The sequence below is a fragment of the Ammodytes marinus genome (assembly GCF_949987685.1).
Source record: "Ammodytes marinus genome assembly, chromosome: 23".
NCBI classification, from domain to species: Eukaryota; Metazoa; Chordata; class Actinopteri; order Uranoscopiformes; family Ammodytidae; genus Ammodytes; species Ammodytes marinus.
The window spans coordinates 10,212,809-10,236,308 of NC_137227.1; the positions used below are offsets into that span (position 1 = coordinate 10,212,809).

Sequence of the window (23,500 nt, forward strand, 5' to 3'; positions counted from 1 at the left end):
GTGTGTGTGTGTGTGTGTGTGTGTGTGTGTGTGTGTGTGTGTGTGTGTGTGTGTGTGTGTGTGTGTGTGTGTGTGTGTGTGTGTGTTTGCTGAAACAGGATCCAGAGGTGGCCAGTTGTGGCTACAAGGCTTTGGCCAATTTCCCTGAAACGGTCCACACAATAAATCTACTTCCTGAGGCAGTAAGAGTCACCTCTTCTAACTAACACTCTCAAGGTTGCTTCTATTCACTTCATCCAAGTGTTTGAAATCATAGAATATTATTTGATTTATGGTCACTTTTTCCCACAATCTCTTGCAATAGTCCTTGGATCGTCCTATAGTGGGCTGTTTTGATCATCTGCTTTCATGGTCTTGATGTTTCAGTTTTTTTTAGCACATACAAATTTAAATGAAAGTAGAGAAAAACTTTAAAATATAAAAACCAAAACAAGTTTCCAAAGATGCCTTTTCCATTGCCTTTAAAATCGGTTTAAATATGTGTAGACCAGACCAGCTCTAAAGCTCCCTGAAAAAGAGGAGGATGAAGAAGAGGGGAAGGAGAAAGAGGAAGACAAGGATCTCTCCGTCCCAGGTGCTTCCTATGTGAAGTTGATGGCTCTCACCCCCGTATCTGTTCTACCAGGTAAAGGACTCTCACATTGTGTTTAAAGGGTCATGCTTTGTTGCAGTGTTTGTGGTACCTTACAATTCTGTTGAAGAAATATCCTCATCCAATGCATTTTCCTCTCAGCCCTGGAGCTGTTCCTGTCCTCCCTGGTGAAGCAGGAGATGAGCCAGATGCCTCGGGGCGTGTACTTCTCCGCTCTGAGGGGGAGCGGCCTGCGTTCAGACCAGGGGAAAACAGTGGCGGGGATCCCTTCGTTCATGCTGAAAACCTACGAGAAAAACAAGCAGCCTGGCCTCAAGCCTGGACTAGCAGGTGACCAAATCCCCCTTCCCGTCTGCATTATATTGGACAGGTGTTATTCGGTGCGTTTACAGTTGGTTAGGCCGACTGAAACAGGATTTAAAAAATACATGTAAACATGTTAGTGTTACTAAATCGAATTTCTCAAACTTGAGCTAGTCCATCCAGATAATGCGTTTTATTTTTATTTATTTTTCATATTTTTACATAGACAGTCTGTTTATAATTACATTACATACAAACCAGCTGATTATGTGTTTGTGTGTGTGTGTGTGTGTCTTGTAGCTGGACTGCTGCTCTGTTACGAGCTGCCCATGCAGACGGACCGTGAAGGCAAACCGATCGATCGTTTCCTCATTAGCCGCAGTCGCAGCTACCAGCAGACCCTGGCAGCCCTTATACATGAGGTTAACATGTTCTCTCTCTGTCTCTGTCTCTGTCTCTGTCTCTGTCTCTGTCTCTGTCTCTGTCTCTGTCTCTGTCTCTGTCTCTGTCTCTGTCTCTGTCTCTGTCTCTGTCTCTGTCTCTGTCTCTGTCTCTCACACTCATTCTTGGTTTAAACGTTTGCTCTAAACTTATTGCTGCTTGTTCCCCATGTGTAGGTGAACATCCAGCTGTCAGAGTGGCACCGTGCTCTGCTGCTGCCCCAGGCCTGGAGAGGTTACATGAGCCGAGCCTTCCACGCAGTCCTACAGGTCTGTGCTTCTGCTAATTGATAGATTAATATTGCATATTTATTGAACAATTGATCAAATCAAATCAAAAATCAAATCAGTTTTATTTGTATAGCCCAACATCACAAATACATTTGTCTCAGTGGGCTTTACATTTCATACAATATGATATATGATACAATATGATACAATATGACACCCTGCCCTTACACCCTTAGCTCGGCTGAGAAAAAACTCCCAGTAAAAACCCTTTACCGGGAATAAAAGAAATTGTAGAAATCTCAGGGAGAGTCGACAGAGTAAGGGATCCCTCTCCCAGGACGGACATACTGCAATAGATGTCATAAGCAGAGAAAATCACGAAGGAATTTGATCAATACTAAATGTAGCTCAAACACATTAACAGCGGTTTTCTATTAAATATGTGGCATCATAGCATGACAGACTACACTTCACAGCCAATAGAAGGCTTACACAGCAGGAAGTAAAAGTGTATTGTTTGTCCATGGCAAAATTAAGATGACAGAAATTAAGCCTAAAAAATCACGGACAGGTTGCCCACATTATGTCATTAAATTCAGTTCTGACCTTGAAATTAGTAGATTGACAAAAGCTTGCTTTTTCCACAATCTCATTTCATGTTCTTAATCCACCTATACTAAGCAGACATGGCAACCCAAGCCAGAAACCATTTCTGTGTCATAGTCTAACGGTATTTTCCATCATACAAGCCTTGAGTTAAAGATAATAAATGTTCCCGCATTGTCAAACCAGCTCTAGTTTTCAGTACTTATTGTTTGGTGCATGTCTTCAGGGTCGACGTGCTGATCTGGAGATGCAGCAGAAACAGGGCAAAGAAAACCCACTGGAGCTGCAGTACAATCAACACTGTGCCTGGCTGTGGTGAGAATCACTCAAGGTTGAGCTGTAGCATGTAGCACAGTCAAAATAATACTATTTCATTGTACCCGATCTCTTACGCGCCCCACACACATCCTGCGTCTACCTCTGGAGCGCGTCGCGTTACCTTACTGCTGCCTCTCTCGGACTTTTCTCGGACACACATGCAACGTCTCAGCAGCTGCTGCTGCAGCGCTGCTTCTAAAAGCCCTATCTTTCTACATAGAGTTTTCATAGATAATTCCCATTAAAAATGAAGTTCTTTCATGTCATCTATGATGCATATGATTTATATTGAGTCTGGACAGTAATCCGTGCGCCCCATTGCCATTTTTTTTCTTTTTTTTTGCCATATTTTCGCTTGTTGGAAGTTTTATTTTGAAAGGGACACACCAGGAAATGGTGAAACTACAGCGAAAGCTGCCAGTATGAAGTCAATATGACTCTCAGCAGAGTATTTCAAAAATCACTTTACTGATTTATACGGGAGAGAGAGAGGGGGGTGTGGTCGGGGAAGAAGAAGGCCGTAGACACAGATAGAGCAACGGAAAACTGTTGCGCTCATCATGATCTTTTTTATTTCTTCACTATATTGGATCTCTATATGTGTCATTTATCCAAAAATGAAATGCCAGAACTAATTGAAAATTAGGTTTTAAATCCCTCGGATTTTGATTGCACAATTAAATCGTGAAATAAAATAAATTATTCGCGTATACGACTGAGGGATATTTTATTTTGAAATAAACACACCGGGTAAACGTGTAACTAGAGTGAATGCTGCTGGTATGACTGTCAACAGAGTATTTCTCTATCAGTTAAAGCACAGAGACGCGAGAGAGACGCGCTGCTCTCAGAAAAAAATAGGCGAGCCTCCTGAGGTGAAGGGGAGCGTCGCTGCAGACGTGCCTCCGACGCGCCTCAGCAGTGCGTCTGAGGTTGGATGTGTGCTCGCTCTACGTTGATTTCACAGTCTGTGACTAAAAGTCAGACGCAGACGCGAGGTAGACGCGCAGTAGAGGTAGGATGTGTGTGGGGCGCGTTACTCATGGACATTGTATGAAACCTGATGAACGTGTCTATATATGAAAACAATCATTTGCTAAATAAGATGGTCTTGGACACCAGTTTCACATACAGTACAGTCTACTGACCAGTAAAGACCAAACAGCCCCAGACACTTAGTTACAGTATATGAATGCCATTGAAACAGCAACCAGGTGACTGAAGAACCAATCAGAAATGAAATGAGAACTTGTGTCACAGTGTCTTCTCGTCCCTCTCAGGGCCAGAGATCAGCTGACAGACGTCATCAAAGCAGCTACAAAGTGAGACCCAGTGCATTTTTACAATCACAGGAAAATAAAAGTTTTTTTCTTTGGTTTGGACCAGTCCAATGTGACTGGTGTCCTCCTGATTACTAACAGTAGTTATGTTCTCTGTGTTCTTTTAGAGACAGCCCTGTCATTCAGGGAAACTCCATTTTGGCTCTGAGCGGCCTGGCTGCTGTCCTCGCTAAATATGAGAGCAACCTGCCGGCTGACAGCGACGGCAGCCTTGGGGTAAGTTACTAGATTTTTATTTATTTTTTATTTTTTGGCATTTTTATGCTTTATTGATAGTGTAGAGACAGAGTTGAAATGGGGCAGAGAGGGGAGTGACATGCAGAGAACGACCACAGGCTGGAATCGAACCCGGGTCCGCTGCTGGCCGAGGCCCATGGGGGGGACGCCCTACCAACTGAGCTAAGGGCGCCCCGTTACTAGATTTTTAATACATTTACGAACAATAGCATTTGTGTTTGTTAAAGTTTAAAAATATTTTGTATGTTTTGTCAACCATTTACTTATACTACCTAGCTGTGTCCTCATACATTGCCCATGTAATTGAGCGCTGTTAATATACCTAACCAACCTGTCTCTCTAGGCTGGCCCAGAGTTTGTTCCCACCAGCAGCTGGTTGGCCATGGTTCTTGACACTCTGCTCAGCATCAGCAGCAGCAGCTACAAGGCCTCTGGACAGGTCTTCCCATGGTTCCTACATGTAAGTTTGAATAATTTGCACAGTTGACATTACTGTGTGTGCTCTAACAGCTATAACACATACGGTATGAAGATTCAGGGGAGCTTCCAGCATCTATTCACTTGGTCCACTTAAACCTTTTTAAGACAGTTTTAATTCCGAAATTCCTATTGAAATTGCCTTAAAGGTGGAGTCAGCGATTCTGGAGAATGCTTTTTGTCAAAATCAGTGAATCTCTCCTCACAATCCGCTCCCTGTTCATACTGTGTATGTGCTGGAAAAAATGCAGTTTTTATACACAGCCTAGGCTCTGTAAACAGGCATGTTGCTAGCTATGCTGGGCAACCCTTTGTTCACATTCCCTTTTGTTTACATACCAGTTTCAAGAGAAACTGTCTGACAAAATGATGGACAATTTTCAAATCATTAAAGTATGGAGAGGAGAAAATAATTACCATAGCTAAAATACTAGTGTATGTATAAACAGGAGTAATGATTGAATCTATCATTTTCAGGTTGCGGTGGGATAGGTCGGATAATTTGCCCATTTGAGGAACTGGCTGACAACATAAATGGGCTTATGTCCTTAATAAAGTGGCTACTGAAAAATGTCTACATAATGAGCATTACATTCCTCCAGTCTTCTAAGCTGAATTTCGCTACAACCTTTAAACACAACACGGCTGTACCTTCTTCTTCAATCTATCGAATTGAACTGACACCCTCCTCCTCCCCTGTCAAGCGGTCCTATTCCGGTGAGAACACAGCCAGTGCCATAGCCCGGTCCTGTGCCAGCCTGGCCCTGTCCCTGCTGGTCCCAGTGCTGGTGGTGTGGCAGAGGGACGGTCTGGTTCAGGTCCTGTTGGCACTGCAGGCCGGTCTGCCGGGCTCACCCACCGCTGAAGACTCCCAGGCTATACAGTTCCATTCAGGCCTGGCACTGGGCATGGTGCTATCCAGCCTGCACCACCAACGCCTCAGGTAAGGGTGGGTGGGTGTATGTGTGTGTGTGTGTGTGTGTGTGTGTGTGTGTGTGTCTGTGTGTGTGTGTATTTTTGTTTGTGTTTCAGGTATGACTAAGCAAAGGGTAAGTGTTAGGGTTTTGGGTTACGCATTTAGTTCTGATCTGGGCTATGGAATGCATTATGTGAATAGGGTTGTAGATTAGGACACGTTCTGTAACCCATGGTTTATTGCTAAGCTGATTGTGTGTGGTTTCTCTCTCTCTATCTCTCTCACACACTCTCTCTCACTCTCTCTCTCTCTCTCACTCTCTCTCTCTCTCACTCTGTCCCCCAGTGATGTCTCTGTTCAGAAGGACGCTGATGTTCTCCTCAGCTCTCTGGACGCTCTGGAGAAATGTTCCTTCAACCACAACCTGGAATACAGGTCGGTGCTCAAGAGTCCATTAACAGTTTCTGAAGTACTAACCAGTAGAGGGGGAACGATATTCTGTATTGTTTATATCAAGTTGCCTAACTGGTGACACTGGTTCCCTTAGTTCCCTGACTCCTTCTCTCCTCTGTCCTCTCTCCCTCTAGGACTGGCTGTATGTTGGGTCTGGCTCTGGTGCTGGCAGCTCTGTGCAGCAGTGGACAGAGGGACCACCATGTCCGAGTCACCCAAACACTTGACAGACTACTGTCAGACCTGCACAACAGTGAGGGACAGGGACGCATGCTGCAGGAGGTACACACCAACTACCTGACACAACACTATTGTTTACTACCATACTCTCACAACAACTTGCTTTACTGCTGGTTTCTCATAAGGTTTCTATAGACACTAAGAGGCATTCATGGGTTTCCACTCTGATAGTAGCTTTACTAGACCAGAATAAAGCAGAAATAAACTGACGTACTATGAAAGCCATGTATTAGAAAATGATTTGTAATATTTTTTTTGTCTTATTGTAAAGAAAAACCAAAAAAAACGTATATAAATAAATAAAAATTAAATCAATTCTCCGCCATCCAAGACTTAAAATCTAAATAAAATAAAGACACATACACACTATAGACGGTAAACAGTGGAATAGTATTTAAAGGGAGGGTTACTTTTTGTCCGCCCCTGTCTGTGCAGGTCTTGGCCTATTCTGTGGCGTGCGTGGGCGTGTCGGCCTTCAGCACAGGCCTCATCAACGCTGCCAAGGCTGAGGAGGTGATGACCGCTCTGCGCAGCCTGACTGAGGAGAGCCAGCAGGTCAGAACCTCCTGCCGCATACACAAACATCTCAGGAACAAAACAAATCTCTATTCTAACACCAGTCTCCCATGCTTTTTCGTGATGTTTCCATTCAGACCCCGGGCTTCTCCCTGGCTCTAGGCTTGACAGTCCACGGCCTGTCTGTGTCCGGCCACGGCAAAGCAGAGGACATCCAGCCTCGTCTGCTGGCCGCCTGGATCAAGATCTTACTGGCCGAGGTACTACAATCTACTCTTCCTTTGCCATTTATAGAGGCATCAGATGCCATATTTATGTCAAACTTTTTATACTGCAACATGTAAAATGGCTTGATTCATCAGATGGACATAAGGGATACAAACTAAATAAAAGTGAGCCTTTTGTTACTAGCATGCATTAGGACAGGAGTGAAGGGAGAACACAAATAGACCCACAAACGCATTCACACTATTGCTGTGTATCTGCAGTGTTGGATAGCAAACTCAATACAGAAATAACCTGCTACTAATATGGGGCTTATTGATATAGTATGTTCCAGCCTTAATTTTGACAACACCAGGTTAATGTAGCTTGGATGTGTAATTCCCAGTGTGTGTGTGGAGTGTTCAATAGAAGAGTTTGTCTCTTGTGTTTCAGGGCTGTCCCACCATGCAGAGACTGGCTGCTGTCAACGGCCTGGTGGCTATAGTAGGATCTGAGAGTTACCTCATTCAGGTGAGACGTGTGCTTACTACTTCCTTTCTGTAAGTTTGTTTTAATAGCTAGATCTCAATTCAGGAGTTACAGCCTACGTAGGCTGCATTTGAAGACCGATTGCGTCATAGCGGCGCGCAAAGGCTTGTTCGATTTGCAACGATTTGCAAGGCTCCTTCATATGCGGCCGAGAAATGCAGCCTTCGTTTCACGGTTTTGAAGGCTGCAACAGATGGATCCTTCGCGGCCCAAAATATCCCAAGATTCATTGCGTTTTTTTCCAGAGATGGCATAAAATAAAATAAAAAATAACAAAACAGCAACGTGTTGCTCCATCTTCTTAACTTTTATCTTCCTTTCTTTTTTTCTTGTACTTTTTTTTCTTTTCGTCTGGTAGGCAACTTCTTTTTCTTTTTTCCTCCGTTGACAAGGCTGCCTCCGTTGGCAGCAATCAGGGTTGCTAGGCAGCACAGGAGCGGCGAGTCGTCACGCAAGGTAACGGCTTGTTACGCAAACCGGAAATGCTCGTAAAAGGAGACCTGCGGAGACCGTCTCACTTAACAACGCTCGTTCGGCCTTCGAATCGGCCTTCACAGGCTATAGCCTTCATAGACCGCGTAGACCGCGTCCTTCCAAGGATGCGGTCTCTGTAATGGGATACAGGCACTGTGTATTATATATTAATATAATATACTGTATATGTACTGTATATATATATATATTGTTTCAATCATTTTGTTTTCTTGTGTAACAGCTTACAAAAGAGTTGGAGCTTTCCTCTCAGCAGCAGAGCAGACTGAATGAGGTCATAAAAGCCATCACACAGGTAAGCACCAAACATGGGACCTCTGCACAGCTTTTATGCTTTTACCAGAACTTGTGATGCATTGTCACTGTACCATTGTTTTAAATTTGCCACTAACGTGTCAAAATGTCCAATATCGACTTGGCTCTTAATACATGAAATATTCTTGCTCCTAAGAGGACTGACACTTTTTTGGAGAATCCATGTGTTGTCCTCTAGCGGCTCCCATTAGGACAACCTAGTGTTAACAATGGCAAATGAATATATTGAGTCTTGAGTTGTTTTACCTTCTGCAGGTCATAACATTCTCTGGAGCCATTGGTTTGCAGTCCAACAGCGCCTGTCTGGTGGGTCATTTGCACTTGGCCAACATGTCCAGCAGTCACACTCACACAGCAGGTAGGTCCAGTGTGGAACCACTGTGTTACCACGATGGATTGGGATGGATTGTCTATTTTATTGCCTGTCTACAAAATGAGGAATTTTCTAATGTTATATGTCTCCTTTTTTATGTTCTCAGTTCCTCAGGATTTTAGTTACCTCCCAGAGAAAAGTGTCATCAGATCAATAATTGACTTCCTCACAGAGGCAGGGAAAAAAGGTTTGTTAGAAGCATAGTTTGGAACATGGAATATATTTAAACACATTACCTGCATATGTTAGAATTTCCCTTTGAACCCTTTCTTTTGGGAATCACCTCTCTTCACTCTCCTCAAAGGCCCGGAGTTTACCCATCCAGCTCTGGTTAGAACCGCTCTGACCCCCCTGGCGTCAGTGGGAGCCAGTTTCCAATACCCGCCAATCAACTGGAGCGCTGTGCTGTCTCCTCTGATGAGGCTTAGCTTCGGTAAGAAGTTCTCAAACGTTCCTCTCTTTGTGCCTTAATGCCTAGCAGAGTCTAACCTCTCTTTTATTTTTTACTCTAAAAAGGAGAGGATGTGCAGCATCAGTGTGTGACGCTGGCAGCATGTCAGGCTCAGTCTTCCCAGAGTGCATCTCTCTTTCTGGGCTCCTGGCTGTCACCGCCCCTCGTGCACAGTCTAAGCGTAAGTCCCTCTCCAGTACTACTGAGCAAAAGGACCAGATGTTTGATGGCAGCTTTTAGTACTTGACTTTTTTTTTTTCACAAAGTATTAGTTTTCAATCAATGAATCGCACTTCATTTATATTACACTTTATATGCACAGCGAAAGAAAACACAAAGTGCTTCACAAAAGAACAGTAGAAATCCTTTAAAGGTGGAGTTAGCGATTCTGGAGAACAAGCTTTCTCTAGAATCGCTAACTCAACCTTAAACCAGAGCTCAATAAACACAAACCAATAAAACAAGATTAAGTACAAGGATGATTCAATGGAAAAATAGGAAGGAAGGAAACATGCAGTTTTTTTTCAAACATGGCAGTAAGGAAAGTATGCCAAACACTTTGAGGAAACAACAGAGGATAGAAGAAAGAAGAGCAGTACAGTACTCAATTCTACAGATAATTAAAACATACATATTTGTCTATGTACTGCTTTGAGAGAAATGGTCTGATTTGGCATGTGTTTCTCCAAGTGATACAATCCCAGAAACAAAGATAATACCTTATGCAGGGTTACAATTCCGCCATTCAACTGTTCAATTTTCTCTCTGTGGGCTTCAGAACCAATAACGAAGAGTTTGTTTTCCTCCTGATTATGCTGTAGAAAATTCTCCACCATCCATGACTTAATAACTAAAATACAGTTAAAAAAGGGCATCTATAATTGGCGCTGGGTCTTTGCTTCAATATAAAGGTGTGTGTCATCGGCGTGTATAGCGTGTCTCACATAATGACTCCGGCTCAAAAATGACCTTGTTTCTGTTCTGTTTTTCTCCTGCAGTTGAAGACCCGGGCCTACATGTATGAGAGCCTTGGTTCGTGGATGAAGCATGTGGCAGAGGACAAGCTCCAGGTTTATGTGGAGAGTCTGGGCCTGCAGCACTTCCAGGAGGACCTCCGAGCCCAGCGCCTGGCCCTGTGTGGCTCCCTGCTGAAAGGTCTGGCTCAGGCTATGGCCCTCCCCAACCCCCCCAACAACTGCTGGAGCATCCTCCGCTCCACCACCGAGAACATCTTCACCCTCCTGCCCAACCAACTCCAGGTACAAAAGCTCATTGAGATTTTTTCAGCTGATAGTTCACCTGCTAAACAGTATTTATGTTATAGATAGGACTTTTTCACCATACCTTACAACTAAGATTAACCTTCTATTTCCAGTAATGGTCTTCTCCTGACGATCCATTCTTTTATTTTTAGGATAATGAAGTGGATCTGTACGTGGGCATCGCCAAATGTCTGTCAGAGATGTCGGATACTGACATTGACCGAATCGCTCGAGTCACAGAGGTACAGTATGATGTGACAAATGTAGTCTAGTATAAATGTCATTTGATTTGATTGATTTATTTTTTTAATATTGGAGATTGTTCTTGTGGAGTGTTACAAGCTTAAACCTGCAATGATGGGAATAAGGTTTCTAATATATATATATAATACAGTAATATTGTAGTCATAGCTGTAGTTGTAAATAAAATCCTTACAAATCAACTTAATTTTGACCTGCGGTAACTACAATTCTCTACTCTGTTGTGTCCAGGCTCAGATGGAGAAGAGTTGCTTTGTCCTGGCTTACTTGACGTCCCAGGGCAGAGTCCCTCTCCTGGGTCTCAATGACATCATCGCAGGCGTGCTCAGCGGTTGGCCGAGCCGCAGAGTGGGCTGGCTCCTCCTGCAGACCTTCTACCAGTGTCGCCTGGCAACCAACCCAAATACAGGTTAGGCCAGCGTCTGCAGCTAGGAAGCTTCTACTGCTGTATTTAATTAACCTTGTATGGGAAAGGTGGCAATACATCGGTGAAATACCTGTCGATACTGTAGATACACTTCAAGAAAACGCTATCCATTAAAGTTGGAGTTAGCGGTTTTTGAGAATGTTTGTTTGTTGTCAAAATAACATTTAGTCAAAATCAGTTAATATCTCCTCATGTGTCCTGTAAAAAATCAAGTGCTTATACACAGCCTAGGCTCTGTAAACGGGCATGTTTGTAGCTACGGTGGGCCCACTTTGTTCACATACCCTTTGTTTACATAACAGTATAAAGAGCCCAGGCTGTGCGTGAACAGCAGATTTTCTTTTAGTGCACACACAATACGGACAGGTAGCGGATCGTTTGGAGATATTCATTTATTTTGACAGCAAGCTTTCTTCACAATGGCTTTTTGCGGATGCGACGACTAGGTGGCAACAAAGAACATTTAAAATTTCACACACAAGTAAATGATTAATTTACTGGCAAGACAACACACATTATGCATCATCTTTATGTCTGTTTGTATTTTTTTCACTGCTTTCAGTATAAAACCAATGTGCCACAGTTTACCTCTATTTGACTGTCCCAAGTGTTGACATTGTTTGCTCTTTGTTCCAGGTGTTTCCAAGCGTATGGAGTGGCTGCTGGAGCTGATGGGACACATCCGAAATGTTGCGTACGGCACAACCCCCGTCACCTGTGAGGACACTCGACTGGTAAGTTTACTGAGCGCATGCCTGCCAACTGCAGCGCGGTATATATCTCTAGCTGTCAGTGTGTTGTCATCACTTAACCACAGATGGGCCGTCCATATGTCAAGGAGTCTGCGTGTCAGCATGTAGGTGAGAGTTAAGGGCCCCCTCAGGAATGGCAAGTCATTCCTCAAGTGATTTTGGAATGCAGCTCCGGTCCTGATGGTTGTGACCACTCAAATACGCTATTTTACATCGGTTGGATTTAAAAGTAAAATTGTGTCATCTTTGTTACGATTCGTCGTTCAGACAATTTTCAGTATATTGATTATCAGCATTCTCCATATAAGTGCAATATCAGTGGCTTAAAAAAGTACTTTGTAGTCTATATGGCTTATGAAACCCTCTTACATTAGACCCTTGATTCAGGTAATCAAAAACCTCTTTAACAATAAGGATTTTTTAAAATATTTTTGCACAAATTGTCATCAGTGTGAAGTTCACAATTTCATGCTCTTTAGTGGCTAATCGTGATCCTACAGTATTCCAGTCACTGTTAGTCATACTCTATTATGATAATGTCTTGAGTTCTCCACTGATTTAAGCATTGCACTCCTATAACAATGTTGGACTCATAATGCACAATTTAAAGAACTGGGATACAGATAGTATTTAAGTTCTGACCAGTTAAACTGAGCCTAGATTCTTCTTCTAACTCTACCTGTTTATTCCTGCAGGCCACAGACTTCCTGTTCCAGGTTTTTTCTGCGGCTGTTGTCTCCTGGGGCGACCACTTCATGCCCCTCCTCCTGGGCATCAGGGCCCAGTGGTTCCCATGGCAACCCGAATCTAAGCCCCAAACGCTACAACACAGTCTGTACGGAGAGGAGTCTTTGACTGAGCGCGCCCTGCCGCAATGCCTGCTGGGAATGTCCCATAGCCTGGCCCTGCTACTGGACAAAGAGCCCTGGAGCAGCCAGACACACAAGGTCAGTGTGTTTGATAAGCTGCATTTTAATTTGGAAAAACAATGACAAACAAGATGATGACAATCTTGAGTGTGTGAATGTATGTGTGTCTCAGTTCATAGACTGGCTTCTCAGCATCACAGAAGGTCCTGAACAGGGTCTGTCAACCACAACCATCGACACAGTCAAAGGTAAAAAAACAACAACACAACAACACATACAAAACACAGTATTCAGCCGGACTGAGATGTTGAGAGATATGGGATGATATTGATTTTTAAACAATGAAGGTTTAATATTTTCAAAAATCTGTAGTGTTTAATTTTTAAAAAAAGCAGGTGGCCTTTGGGAAAGACTTAAATCCGTTAGTGAAAATTTAAGAAAGAGAAAAATTCTTAAAGAGTTTTTTCTGTGAATGCAACATTTTTGTTAAATTTCCTGTCGGTTTCATCTTATGACATAAATAGATTTAAGAATGTTATGTGAATTTGCCCCCTGGTGTCCATTTCTATGAATACATAAATGATGTAGTAGACCAGGCAGCTTTGAAAATATATACTAAATATCGTGTTTTTAAATGTTTTATTCGAAAACATATGCATCCACCATGTTTGTTTGGCAAGCAGGATATATACACAATGGGTTCTGGTGAGAGCGGTTTAACAGAAAACTCAACATGGGGAGGAAACACTGATGTTGGTATTGTTAAAACATGGCAACAGAGCAAGATACACAAAGTATTGGCTGTAGTTAGCAGAAACCCAAACAACCCGTCTTTCCTCATACATTTACATCATACGTTGACAATAGCAAACCGCATTCTTGGCTGAAATAAAAACTTTGAATATAAGTTGTTTATCTGCATGTCGTCGTTTCAGCTGCCCTGTTGGCCCTGAAGTCCTCCGCCGAGTTCAAGAAGAAAGCTGTGTGGACCAGAGCGTACGGCTGGTAGGCCAGAGGACGCATACAAATGTTCTTGAACAATAACACTCAAGCTGCGTCTTGTAATTATTATTGAATGCATTGATGGCTCTGAATGTGCAGAGACAGCTGAGGCTCACTGCAGCACCACAGACTTAACAGACAAACTTAGCTGTCATCGCAGCTCCGCTTTAAATCACATGTAAAAACAATAACAAAGGGAGGAATGTATGTACTGTCAAAACAAATATGCCCATAAAAAATTCATCAAATACAGGAAATAATGAGTGTGGAATTTGATTTTAGGATCTTCTCCTCAGCATGAATGTGTGCTATCATACATCTTGATGGCATCTAAACGCAAAGCAATTAAAAAAAATAACAGACTTTGATTGTCAAAGTCTTCGTTGTCCTTTCAGAAAATGTGAAAACTCCAGAAGTCGTTCCCAATCAACTGAAAACCATGCAAACATTCAAGCCTTTTGACCTCAGGTGTCATCTCTTCTTGTTCCATTTCTCCAGCTGGTATTGTCTCTCCTTCAGGAGCTGCCAGACTGTCACAGTCGCCCCTAAACACACCACGCTATTGTTAGAAAGTAGTGCAGTGCTTTTAGTATACAGAGACAAATCTAACAGGTGAGAAACATAAAAATGTAAGACCGTTTACTAAGTCAAATTAAATTGTGAAAAAAGGTACTGTAGTTGTACTGGTTATAACTAGTTTGGTAATAAATTGCTACATGATGAGCTACACCTTATTTAGTGTAAACACTAAAGTTGTCTGGCTTTGTTTGTGGTCACACAGCTGGTACAAACAAAATCTTCCATAACATTCCAATTAGTTTACTCATTTTATGGATGGACAGTTTAACTCTTAGTTCTTTAACTACTGTTGTTCAATCGCTGCTTTCATTCTGAATGCTAAAACTCTTCTTACTAAAAAACAAGAACAAGCATGTAGAGCATGAGACAAAAGGCGAGGTCAAAAGTGTGTTGAAAACGTACTTAAATAATCCCCTCTGGGAGAGTCAGTTGGCAGTTGTGTAATACTTGGTGTTTAGCTCTTTATCCCAATGCTGTTAGTTTGAAGAACTGCTGTGCAAGATGCTCTTATTATTAGCTTTAATCCCGTAAATTAGTTGATTGATACCACTCTCGAGCTATAGAGACTACTACTGCTACCATCTAGCATGCTAAAAATAGCTAATTAGCACTATTAATACAGCTGAAGCTGAAGGGAATTAGTCTTTTGGATATTTGTATTGTATATACAGTAAGTATTGGGAAAATTAAAAGTGATGTGTAAATAAAAAGGGTAAACGCTGGCTAAGTCATCTTACCAAGGGCCAGCACAGGCAGGTAGAGCATCAGCAGCCAGGGCAGGTGAATGTGTGCAGCCACTGTTGAGTTCCACAGGGACGAGTGTGGTGATGTTTGCTCAAAATAAGACAGGGCCTGGTGTATAGTGACAACTGAGGGAGAAATGGAACAAGTTAAAGATGCTGAACTATTCCTTTAAAGTCCAAATACTTTTACTCTTCTTAACATCCCCATTTGAACCCATCTTCAGGATTCTTTCAAACAAACATCCAAAAACATGCTACTGTAGTCCAACAAAGATCATTTCCTATTACTGATACTAGAGCTTCACAGCTGTCCGCAGTGTGTGTCCCGTCACACACACACGCGCACTCACACACACACACACACAGACGCTCAAATGTACTTTCCTCACACACTTCCTGACATTTTATCATCGTCGCAGCTTTCCCAATTCATTTCCCGTACACCCACACTTCCTTTTAAGCAATACCAGCTTTTGACACTTGACATTAAAGCATGTCAAGTTAGCCATTATGTAACTTACTACCCATTTCTGATCCTAAGACGCTGTGTCAGTTTGACAATTGAATAGTAGTAAAATGCTTCAGTCACCCTCTGTGGCCACTGACAGGATGTAGACAGGTATCCAGAGTGTGTAGCGAGTCCACAGCATGGCTATGGAAGGTGTATCCATAAGACACATCAGCTCATGTGGGTACCTGTCATCGAACAGAACACATCAAATCCAGTGTTAAAACACAGCGGCTCTGTAAATGGGTATGTTGCTAGCTATACGGTGGGCCCCCTTTGTTCACATACCCTTTGTTTACATACCAGTTCACAGAGCCTAGGGTGTTTGTTAACACCAAGGCAAGGCAATTTTATTTATAGAGCACATTTCAGGCACAGGGCCACTCAAGGTGCTTCACAGGGTTAAAATCAAATAAAGAATACAAATACAAAAAAAAGGAACAAATTTAAAACATGGATAAAAATACAACATTTAAATAAAAGAATTAAAACATTTTACCAAAAAAATAAAAAATAAATAAATAAAATTACAGGTTAAAAGGGAAACAAGAACGTTTTGAGACCCGATTTAAAAGAGCTGAGAGTCTCAGCGGACCTCAGACTCTCTGGCAGTCCGTTCCAGACATTGGGCGCATAAACGCTGAATGCCGCCTCTCCCTGTTTAGTCCTAGCTCTGGGGACTTTTAAAAGACCTGTCCCAGACGACCTAAGGGCTCTGGGCGGCTCATAACGTATCAGCAGATCAGTAATGTATTTTGGCCCTAAACCATTTAAGGCTTTGTAGACCATCATCAATATTTTAAAATCAATTCTTTGAGTGACAGGAAGCCAGTGTAAAGACCTAAGAACTGGGGTAATGTGATCTACTTTTTTGGTCCTAGTGAGGACTCGAGCAGCAGCGTTCTGAATTAGCTGAAGCTGTCTGATTGATTTTTTAGGAAGGCCTGCAAAAACACTATTACAGTAGTCAAGTCTACTAAAAATAAATGCATGGACAAGTTTTTCTAAGTCCTGCTGAGATATTAGCCCTTTAATTCTCGATATATTTTTAAGGTGGTAGTAGGCTGACTTAGTAATTGATTTAATGTGTTTTTTGAAATTCAAGTCGGAATCTATCACTACTCCAAGATTTCTAGCTTGGTGTGTGCTTTCTAACATAACAGATTTAAGCTGTGTGCTGACTTTTGATTGTTCATCCCTGGCACCAAAGACAATTACTTCAGTTTTGTCGCTGTTTAATTGAAGAAAGTTTTGGCACATCCAGTCATTGATTTGTTCAATGCATTTACTTAGTGCTTGAATCGGACTATAGTCTCCTGGTGATATGGTTATGTAAATTTGTGTGTCGTCTGCATAATTATGGTAGCATAATTTGTTTTTGTTCATAATCTGAGCTAGCGGTAGCATGTATATGTTAAACAGAAGAGGCCCAAGAATGGAACCTTGGGGGACCCCGCATGTAATATTTGTTTGCTCGGATGTGAAATTGCCTATTGACACATAGTAGTCTCTTTCCTTTAAGTATGATTCAAACCAGTTTAGCACAGTTCCAGAAAGTCCAACCCAGTTTGCAAGTCGATCTAGCAATATGCTGTGGTCAACTGTGTCGAACGCAGCACTGAGATCCAATAAAACTAATACAGAGCTTTTGCCACTGTCTGTGTTTAAAAATAATTAAGGTAGCGGATCGTGAGGAGATATTCACTGACTTTGACAAAGGGTGATTTTGACAACAAGAATTCTCCAGAATCACTGACTCCACCTTTTAACACTTGTTTTCGATTTTGTAGCAATATTCTATTTTCACCCAAATCATGAATGTTTATCCTTCAGAGAATTCACAGCAAACTGAAACCTACCCTGATTGTGAAGATATCTTCCTTTGGACCAAAACACTTTGACCACATAAAGAAGGATTATGAAAAGAATACAGAATCTTCAGAAGTGCATGGAGGTGGTCTCACGGACCTGAAATATGCAGTTATGAAGTGGAATAAAGAGATGTGTGTATACCGTAGCAGGTCCAGAACGTTCCACAAGAAGAGCTGCACACACACCACTGGTTTACTCTGGATCTCCTCCAGCCTGATCACCATGATCAACAGGAGGTTCTTCTCCATATTCTGAGAAACGGATCATTGACAAATAGAGTTAAGAACTCTTGATTACATATTTGAGCATTTTCATAACATCCACATGATTAATCGTGAAATTCCAGTTAGAGGTTGAGCTGTTATACACACTTGGACGAAGCGGGGGAGGAGCCGGGCTTTCTCAATCCCGTCTGCGATATGGAAGAGCTCCAGCATGGAGAACAGCTGGCACAGACTCATCACGAAGCCCACAGAGTAAAATGTGTCTGCTATGGCATCTGCAGCAAATCACAAATCCTATTTTTTACTATATCATTATGCCATTTGGAGGTGGCTAAGACTGCTCTCCTGAATTAAAGGTGGAGTCAGTGATTCTGGGGAATGCTTCTTGACAAAATCACATCCTCTATCCGTCCATACTGTGTGTGTACGTGAATAATAAATCAAGTGTTGATACACAGCCTAGGCTCGGTAAACTGGTATGTAAACAAAGGGGATGTAAACAAAGGGCACCAACCGTAGCTAGCTACATGCCAGTCTACAGAGCATAGGCTGTGTTTTAACACTGAATTTTATTTTTCAGCGCACACACAGTACGTACAGGTAGCGAATCGTGAGGAGATATTCTCTGAGTTTGACCAAAAAAGAAAGACAACAAGGGTACTCCAGAATCACTGACTCCACCTTTAAAACCAACAGGATTTAGAAAGCTCTTCTGAGCGCATACTTCCATATTGCATCCTTACATTGTACCCTGATTTGAGAAAACCTTACCTTGACCAAACGTAAGAAACCTGACTATGGAATTGGCCAGTACCCATGTGTGCCCACAGAACTGGAACAGGTTGTACGAGAAAATGTAGGCAAGCCTAAAGCTGAACCTGTAAGAGAGAGGAAAAAATATAAAGAGACCAGGTTATCAAAGTTGCCGTTTGTTTTTTGTTGATTCAGTACGGGCCTTACACAATCTGACTCTGGACAGGTGTAACCATTTATCATCACTGGCTACCTGGTGCAGTATATTTTCTTGGGCCTTTACTCAGAAAGCCGCGTTGGTAGTTAGTTGATGGAAGAAGACACAGTTGAATGCAGATGAGGAGGTCTCAGGAAACTTCTCTTTATTAAACAACAAAACTCATCCTGCAGTCAAAACGAAGCCAATAAGAATTTAAAGTGTTTGTAGCCAAATCTATGAAGAAGTTCCTTTGCTATAGAGACCCGACTTTTTCCAGAATTGTGGCCGGTTTTAACCGCCACTCTAAGTGAGCTGATTGGTTCTTTAGGACAGTACGCCCTGCTCCTCCTAACACCTAATTGGTGTACCCTAACTAACTCCACCCTAATAAGTCAGGGGACATCTGGGTTGCCCTCTGGCCCCCAGAGGACATCCTGAGTCTAGTCATCACCTAGAGTCGATATGTCACGTTGGCCAAGAAGTCTGATTCAGCAACTTTTAAGACAATGCTGATGATGATGATGATGATGACCAGGATCAATAAACTACTGTTAACTCTTAGCCAGACTGTCTTTGATTAACTCACAAGACCTTTGTGTGAAATTTGAATGATCTACAGGTCAGCCTTGAGGGTTTCCTCCTCAAGCAGCTGACATCCCTGACTTTGCCCCCTGCCTGATGAGGCATTGTCGCTGTCCTACTCTGTAGCAGTAGACCTTAATATAAAATGTATAATAACATAATACACTACAGTAATCTTAGAATGTGTCATAACAAAATACACTACACTGGTTAGACTACTAGACAAATCATCTAACTGAGTAAATTAAATAACATGGGAATTCAGTTGGAACATACTTTAGCTCAAGTACTGATTAACTATGACTAATACTGTCATTCAGCATTTATCTGTAAACTGGCATGTGAGTAGCTACGGTGGGCCCCCTTTGTGTACATAGTTTACAGAGCCTGGGCTGTGTATTAACACCAGAAGTGCACACACAGTATGGACAGGTTGCTTATCGTGAGTTGCTGATTTTCACAAAGTGATTTTGACAACAGGCATTCTCCAGAATGGCTGACTACACCTTTAACTATAGTGAAAGAAAAACATGCTTTCCAAACAATTTTACACGTTTTCCATGCATTAGCTTCTCCCATGCATATGCGTTTTATGAGCTCATTTCATAAATGTAATACAAAAAGTATAGTAAAACTCCTAGCTTTCTTTGCAGTACTTTATCTGTTAAGGCTAGGGGAAGATGACAGATACGTGAAGCTTTCTAAAGCCTACAGTGAGCCTGACAGTTCACAACACGCCCTGAAAAACCGGAACATTCCTTCTACTTGCAAGACCTCGGACACTGTTGTTTAATACTCACTTACATTCTCCTCCAGAGGTCTTTTTCTTCTGACTATTTTGTCGCGTATAAGAAGAGTCGCTCACAATCTGTCCTGTCTGAGTTTCAAGAGAATCATTTTTCCAGATGCACTTCATTGCTCCCTGCAGCGGTAGAAACAGACCCAGCCCCTCACTGGATCGTCAGCCAAGACTAGTTGGGAGCTAAAAAAAATAAAAATGCTGCGTTTACTTGTCTGGGTGTTTTGTGTGATGCTTCCTAAGATTGTTACAGTTATTACGTAAGTAGGAAGTGGACATTCCATGTGTGAAAGTGTGACGTATAGAAGTAAAGTGCCAGCCCCCTTCAAAGGCAGGCAAGTATAAAGCAAAGATCACACACATATGCTCAGGAGAGAGGGAGCAGCAGGAGGAGAACAATACGCATATGCACGCACGCGCGCGCACACACACACACACAGTTCATGTCCAAAGTGTTTGGATGGGCTAATAAATGCCAATAAAAAAAGGCCTTATGTTGGCTTCCTAAACTGTACACATGACTTGTGAAACACTTTTCCACGAAAAAGGAAAGCTTGACAGTTGTATATTTAACTTTCCAAGGTGAAAATGTGCAGACAAAGTTGCTTTCAGGTCCAAGCACATTTGTTCCTACTGAAGACCAATATATCTAGCTGTACACGGTTAGTTTATTATTATTATTTATTATAAATCAAACTTTAAATTATCCAAACAAGAGAGATTTTTTTATTTGTTGGTGCAGCTGCGGATTGATTGATCCACATTTGGTGCCCTTAAAAGTGTATAAATTGTACTTTTTGCTTATAATGGAGTTAGGGTTAGGTTATGTATGGTAAAACTAAAAAGTATATGAGACTCAGCATTAACATCTCTTGATCCAGTCTTTCATGGAATGAACAATGCAGCACAGCCGCTGTTCTCTAAAAAATAGAATGCAGCGCTCCCTAGTGGTGAAAACCTGCAGATTTTAGCTTCAGTCCAGATTTATTTAGGCAGCAAAAGACAAAATGATCACAGAAGTATGTCATTTTCAACACAAGGTTTAGGTGAAGGTAAACATATAGAAAAGAAAAGAAACTGCAACATTAAACAGTTTGTAAGCGGTTGATTCAGCAGCCTTACCTCCAGCATCTTGTACGAATGTGTGTCTGTGTTAAGTGCAGCATAAAATACACGAACACATACACACACACACGCGCACACACACACGCACAATGTGGCTGGTAGAAAAATGTAACACAGACAACGTGCCAGTGCAGAGAGGAGGGATATTACTGTTTCTGTCTGCTGGGGCAAACAGTTTGGATGACACCTTACCTCTCATATGACACTTCTGTTATTTTTTCTCCATGCAAAAGCTATTTTCACCTCCTTTTACATAAACTGTATATACAGCTCTGGGGAAAAGAAATGAAGAGACCAATCTAAGTGACCAGTGTCTCTGGCATTGTATTGTATTTGTTTGAATATAATTACCGGTTTTTATTTGTTCTATAGGCTACAGACAACATTTCTCCCACATTCCACTTAAAAGTCTTGTCATTTAGAGCATTTTCATTAATAAAGGTGGAATCAGTGATTCTTGAGAACGATTGTTGTCAAAATCACTTTTTGTCAACATCGGTGAATATCTCCCACAATCCGCTATCTGTCCTGTGTGTGTATGCTGAAACATTTATCCAAAAAGGTTCTGTAAACTGGTATGTAAACAAATGGTATGTAAACAAAATGGCTCTGACCGGCTTGTAGCTAGCAACATGGTCGTTTACAGAGCCTAGGCTGTGTTTTAAAAGCAGATTCTTTTTTCAATGCAACTGTAGGTACACACCTATACGTAGCGGATCACATGGAGATATTCACTGATTCTGATAAAAAGTGATTTTAACAAGAAGCGATCTCCAGAATCACTGACTCAACTTTTAATGTACAGACACTGATTTATAAATTCTACAAAGCTTCAGAATGCGGTTGGCCTAGCTTAGCACAAAGACTGGAAGCAGGGTATAACAGCTAGCCTGACTCTGTCAAAGGTTCACACATGCGCAGAAGGAAAATGGACACATAACCTTTTAGTATCTCTGGCCCCCCACTGTGCAGATGAAAGGCCAGTGACAGATGGAAAACACTTTTAGTCTGGTTCTACGGTCTCAGGACCTTTTTAGCACTATCATAACCTCTCTGAAATTACAGCTCATTTTTCTGTATCGAATGCTGCACTTGCACTCAAGAACCCCGATCTAACTGTACACTGTGTGTTCTGCCTCTTAAATTGCTCCATGGTAAAAGTTGGTGACTTTGTTTGAGACAGAATGGAGATTGTTCCAAACAGGACCAGTACATGGTACAATGGTTAATATCCCATAATGCTTTGTGGCATGTTTAAATATGCTAAACTTTGGTCGACAGAGCACATTTGATGAGTGTGATGCTTGTGCGTTACACACATGTGTAAGGACAAAAACATTCTGTCCACAGTTAGGTAGGGATAGTATAGTAGAGTTGAAGTGCATTAAAGCAATTGTGTGTAACTTCTGTCGTCCCCCCATGAGGAATTCGGAATAATTACAACAACACTGTCAGCACACCTACATGCAGGGCCGCCCATAAGGGGTAGAAAGTGGGAAGGCTTTCTAGGGCCCAGCCACTTGGGGGGCCCATGGTCTTTGGAAGCCAAGAACCTAACTAAGCTAAACTTTATTTTTAGATATTTATGTCAATATCTATTCAAAGTTGGGTGTTTACACAGAGCCGCGGCTCCGTTTACGGCCATTTAAAAAGCAGTAGAAAAGCAGAAATGTTCAACATTTTTCAGATTGAGCACAGCGGAATGTAACTGTTTCAAACATAATCCATCCTATAAACCCTTTGTGTGCCAAATGGTGACAAGATTGGGTTTTGATATTAAACAGTTTTGGCTGGATTATATTTCCTGGGTCGTTCCTGCTCACGGAAAACATATGTACCTGCTACTTGTGGTATGGTAGGTGTGTGGCTATGAAAAGTATTTGGACCCCATGAAAAAACAGGTTGGGTACCTTTTGTAGTTCTTCTACATTCTTATAAAGAGGACAGGCTAGTTACTCTGTAATTTTCCTGGGTCTACAAACAGGTTTAAATTCTCTCTCCCCATAACGTACATTTTTGTGAAAAAGAATTTCCCTTTGGGGACAATAACTTCTAAATGCTTTGACATAAGTCTTCAGGATGACCCGGCCAGCCAGGTCTGACCAGTTTTTCACAAACCTGGCCAATTGACCAACCAGTTTTAACCATCCTGTTTTAATTTTTGCCTTAACCACCAAGGTCCTGCTTTCTGTATTGTTTCTAAAAATTAAAAATTAAAATATACCTAAAAAAGTTCTTAATGCAAAGAAAGACACAAGGCACAAAGAAGTTGGAAATAATTGAAGGAACAGATTTGAGTTCAAAAATTAAGAACTTTTTTTGTAATGATTTCAGTGCTTTTGCAGTGATGAGAGCAGAATGAACTAAGCCTAAATGTTGCAACCAAACATAGGCCAAATTTATAGTTTTGAGGGTAGGTTGGTTTGGTTATTCATGTAGAGAACCACCTTTTTTTCATTTGTGTGTGAAGAATGTGTTGTTGATGTTTTT

The 23,500-nt window shown here is 41.8% G+C and overlaps 2 protein-coding genes across 3 annotated transcripts in view; one reads left to right on the plus strand and one right to left on the minus strand.

The window, feature by feature from the left end:
• The window catches only part of focad (focadhesin), a 36,906-nt gene extending 23,209 nt beyond the window's left edge, over positions 1–13,697 (plus strand). Inside the window, exons 18-44 of the mRNA XM_080052268.1 lie at positions 99–182; positions 487–625; positions 734–922; positions 1,196–1,317; positions 1,513–1,605; positions 2,399–2,487; positions 3,771–3,812; positions 3,938–4,046; positions 4,411–4,527; positions 5,249–5,487; positions 5,806–5,895; positions 6,048–6,195; positions 6,589–6,708; positions 6,807–6,929; positions 7,327–7,404; positions 8,138–8,209; positions 8,485–8,587; positions 8,709–8,789; positions 8,907–9,035; positions 9,119–9,234; positions 10,052–10,312; positions 10,468–10,557; positions 10,808–10,985; positions 11,640–11,737; positions 12,451–12,702; positions 12,797–12,872; positions 13,560–13,697. Of these exons, the coding sequence (XP_079908394.1) occupies positions 99–182; positions 487–625; positions 734–922; positions 1,196–1,317; positions 1,513–1,605; positions 2,399–2,487; positions 3,771–3,812; positions 3,938–4,046; positions 4,411–4,527; positions 5,249–5,487; positions 5,806–5,895; positions 6,048–6,195; positions 6,589–6,708; positions 6,807–6,929; positions 7,327–7,404; positions 8,138–8,209; positions 8,485–8,587; positions 8,709–8,789; positions 8,907–9,035; positions 9,119–9,234; positions 10,052–10,312; positions 10,468–10,557; positions 10,808–10,985; positions 11,640–11,737; positions 12,451–12,702; positions 12,797–12,872; positions 13,560–13,633 (3,312 nt within the window). The 3' untranslated portion in view covers positions 13,634–13,697. The remainder of the gene's footprint in view (positions 1–98; positions 183–486; positions 626–733; positions 923–1,195; positions 1,318–1,512; positions 1,606–2,398; positions 2,488–3,770; positions 3,813–3,937; positions 4,047–4,410; positions 4,528–5,248; positions 5,488–5,805; positions 5,896–6,047; positions 6,196–6,588; positions 6,709–6,806; positions 6,930–7,326; positions 7,405–8,137; positions 8,210–8,484; positions 8,588–8,708; positions 8,790–8,906; positions 9,036–9,118; positions 9,235–10,051; positions 10,313–10,467; positions 10,558–10,807; positions 10,986–11,639; positions 11,738–12,450; positions 12,703–12,796; positions 12,873–13,559) is intronic.
• hacd4 (3-hydroxyacyl-CoA dehydratase 4) lies at positions 13,249–20,108 on the minus strand. 2 transcript variants are annotated; one of them, XM_080052269.1, is made up of 7 exons: positions 19,887–20,108; positions 18,324–18,430; positions 17,700–17,827; positions 17,470–17,579; positions 15,538–15,644; positions 14,943–15,074; positions 13,249–14,171 (listed from the first exon to the last, which is right to left on the minus strand). In XM_080052269.1, exons 1-7 carry the CDS (start codon positions 20,000–20,002, stop codon positions 14,098–14,100), a joined length of 774 nt encoding a protein of 257 aa, XP_079908395.1. In that variant the 5' UTR covers positions 20,003–20,108; the 3' UTR covers positions 13,249–14,097. The 2 variants fall into 2 exon arrangements, with proteins under 2 accessions (XP_079908395.1, XP_079908396.1); XM_080052270.1 differs by having other exon boundaries at positions 19,891–20,028.
• Positions 20,109–23,500: the final 3,392 nt, after the last annotated feature.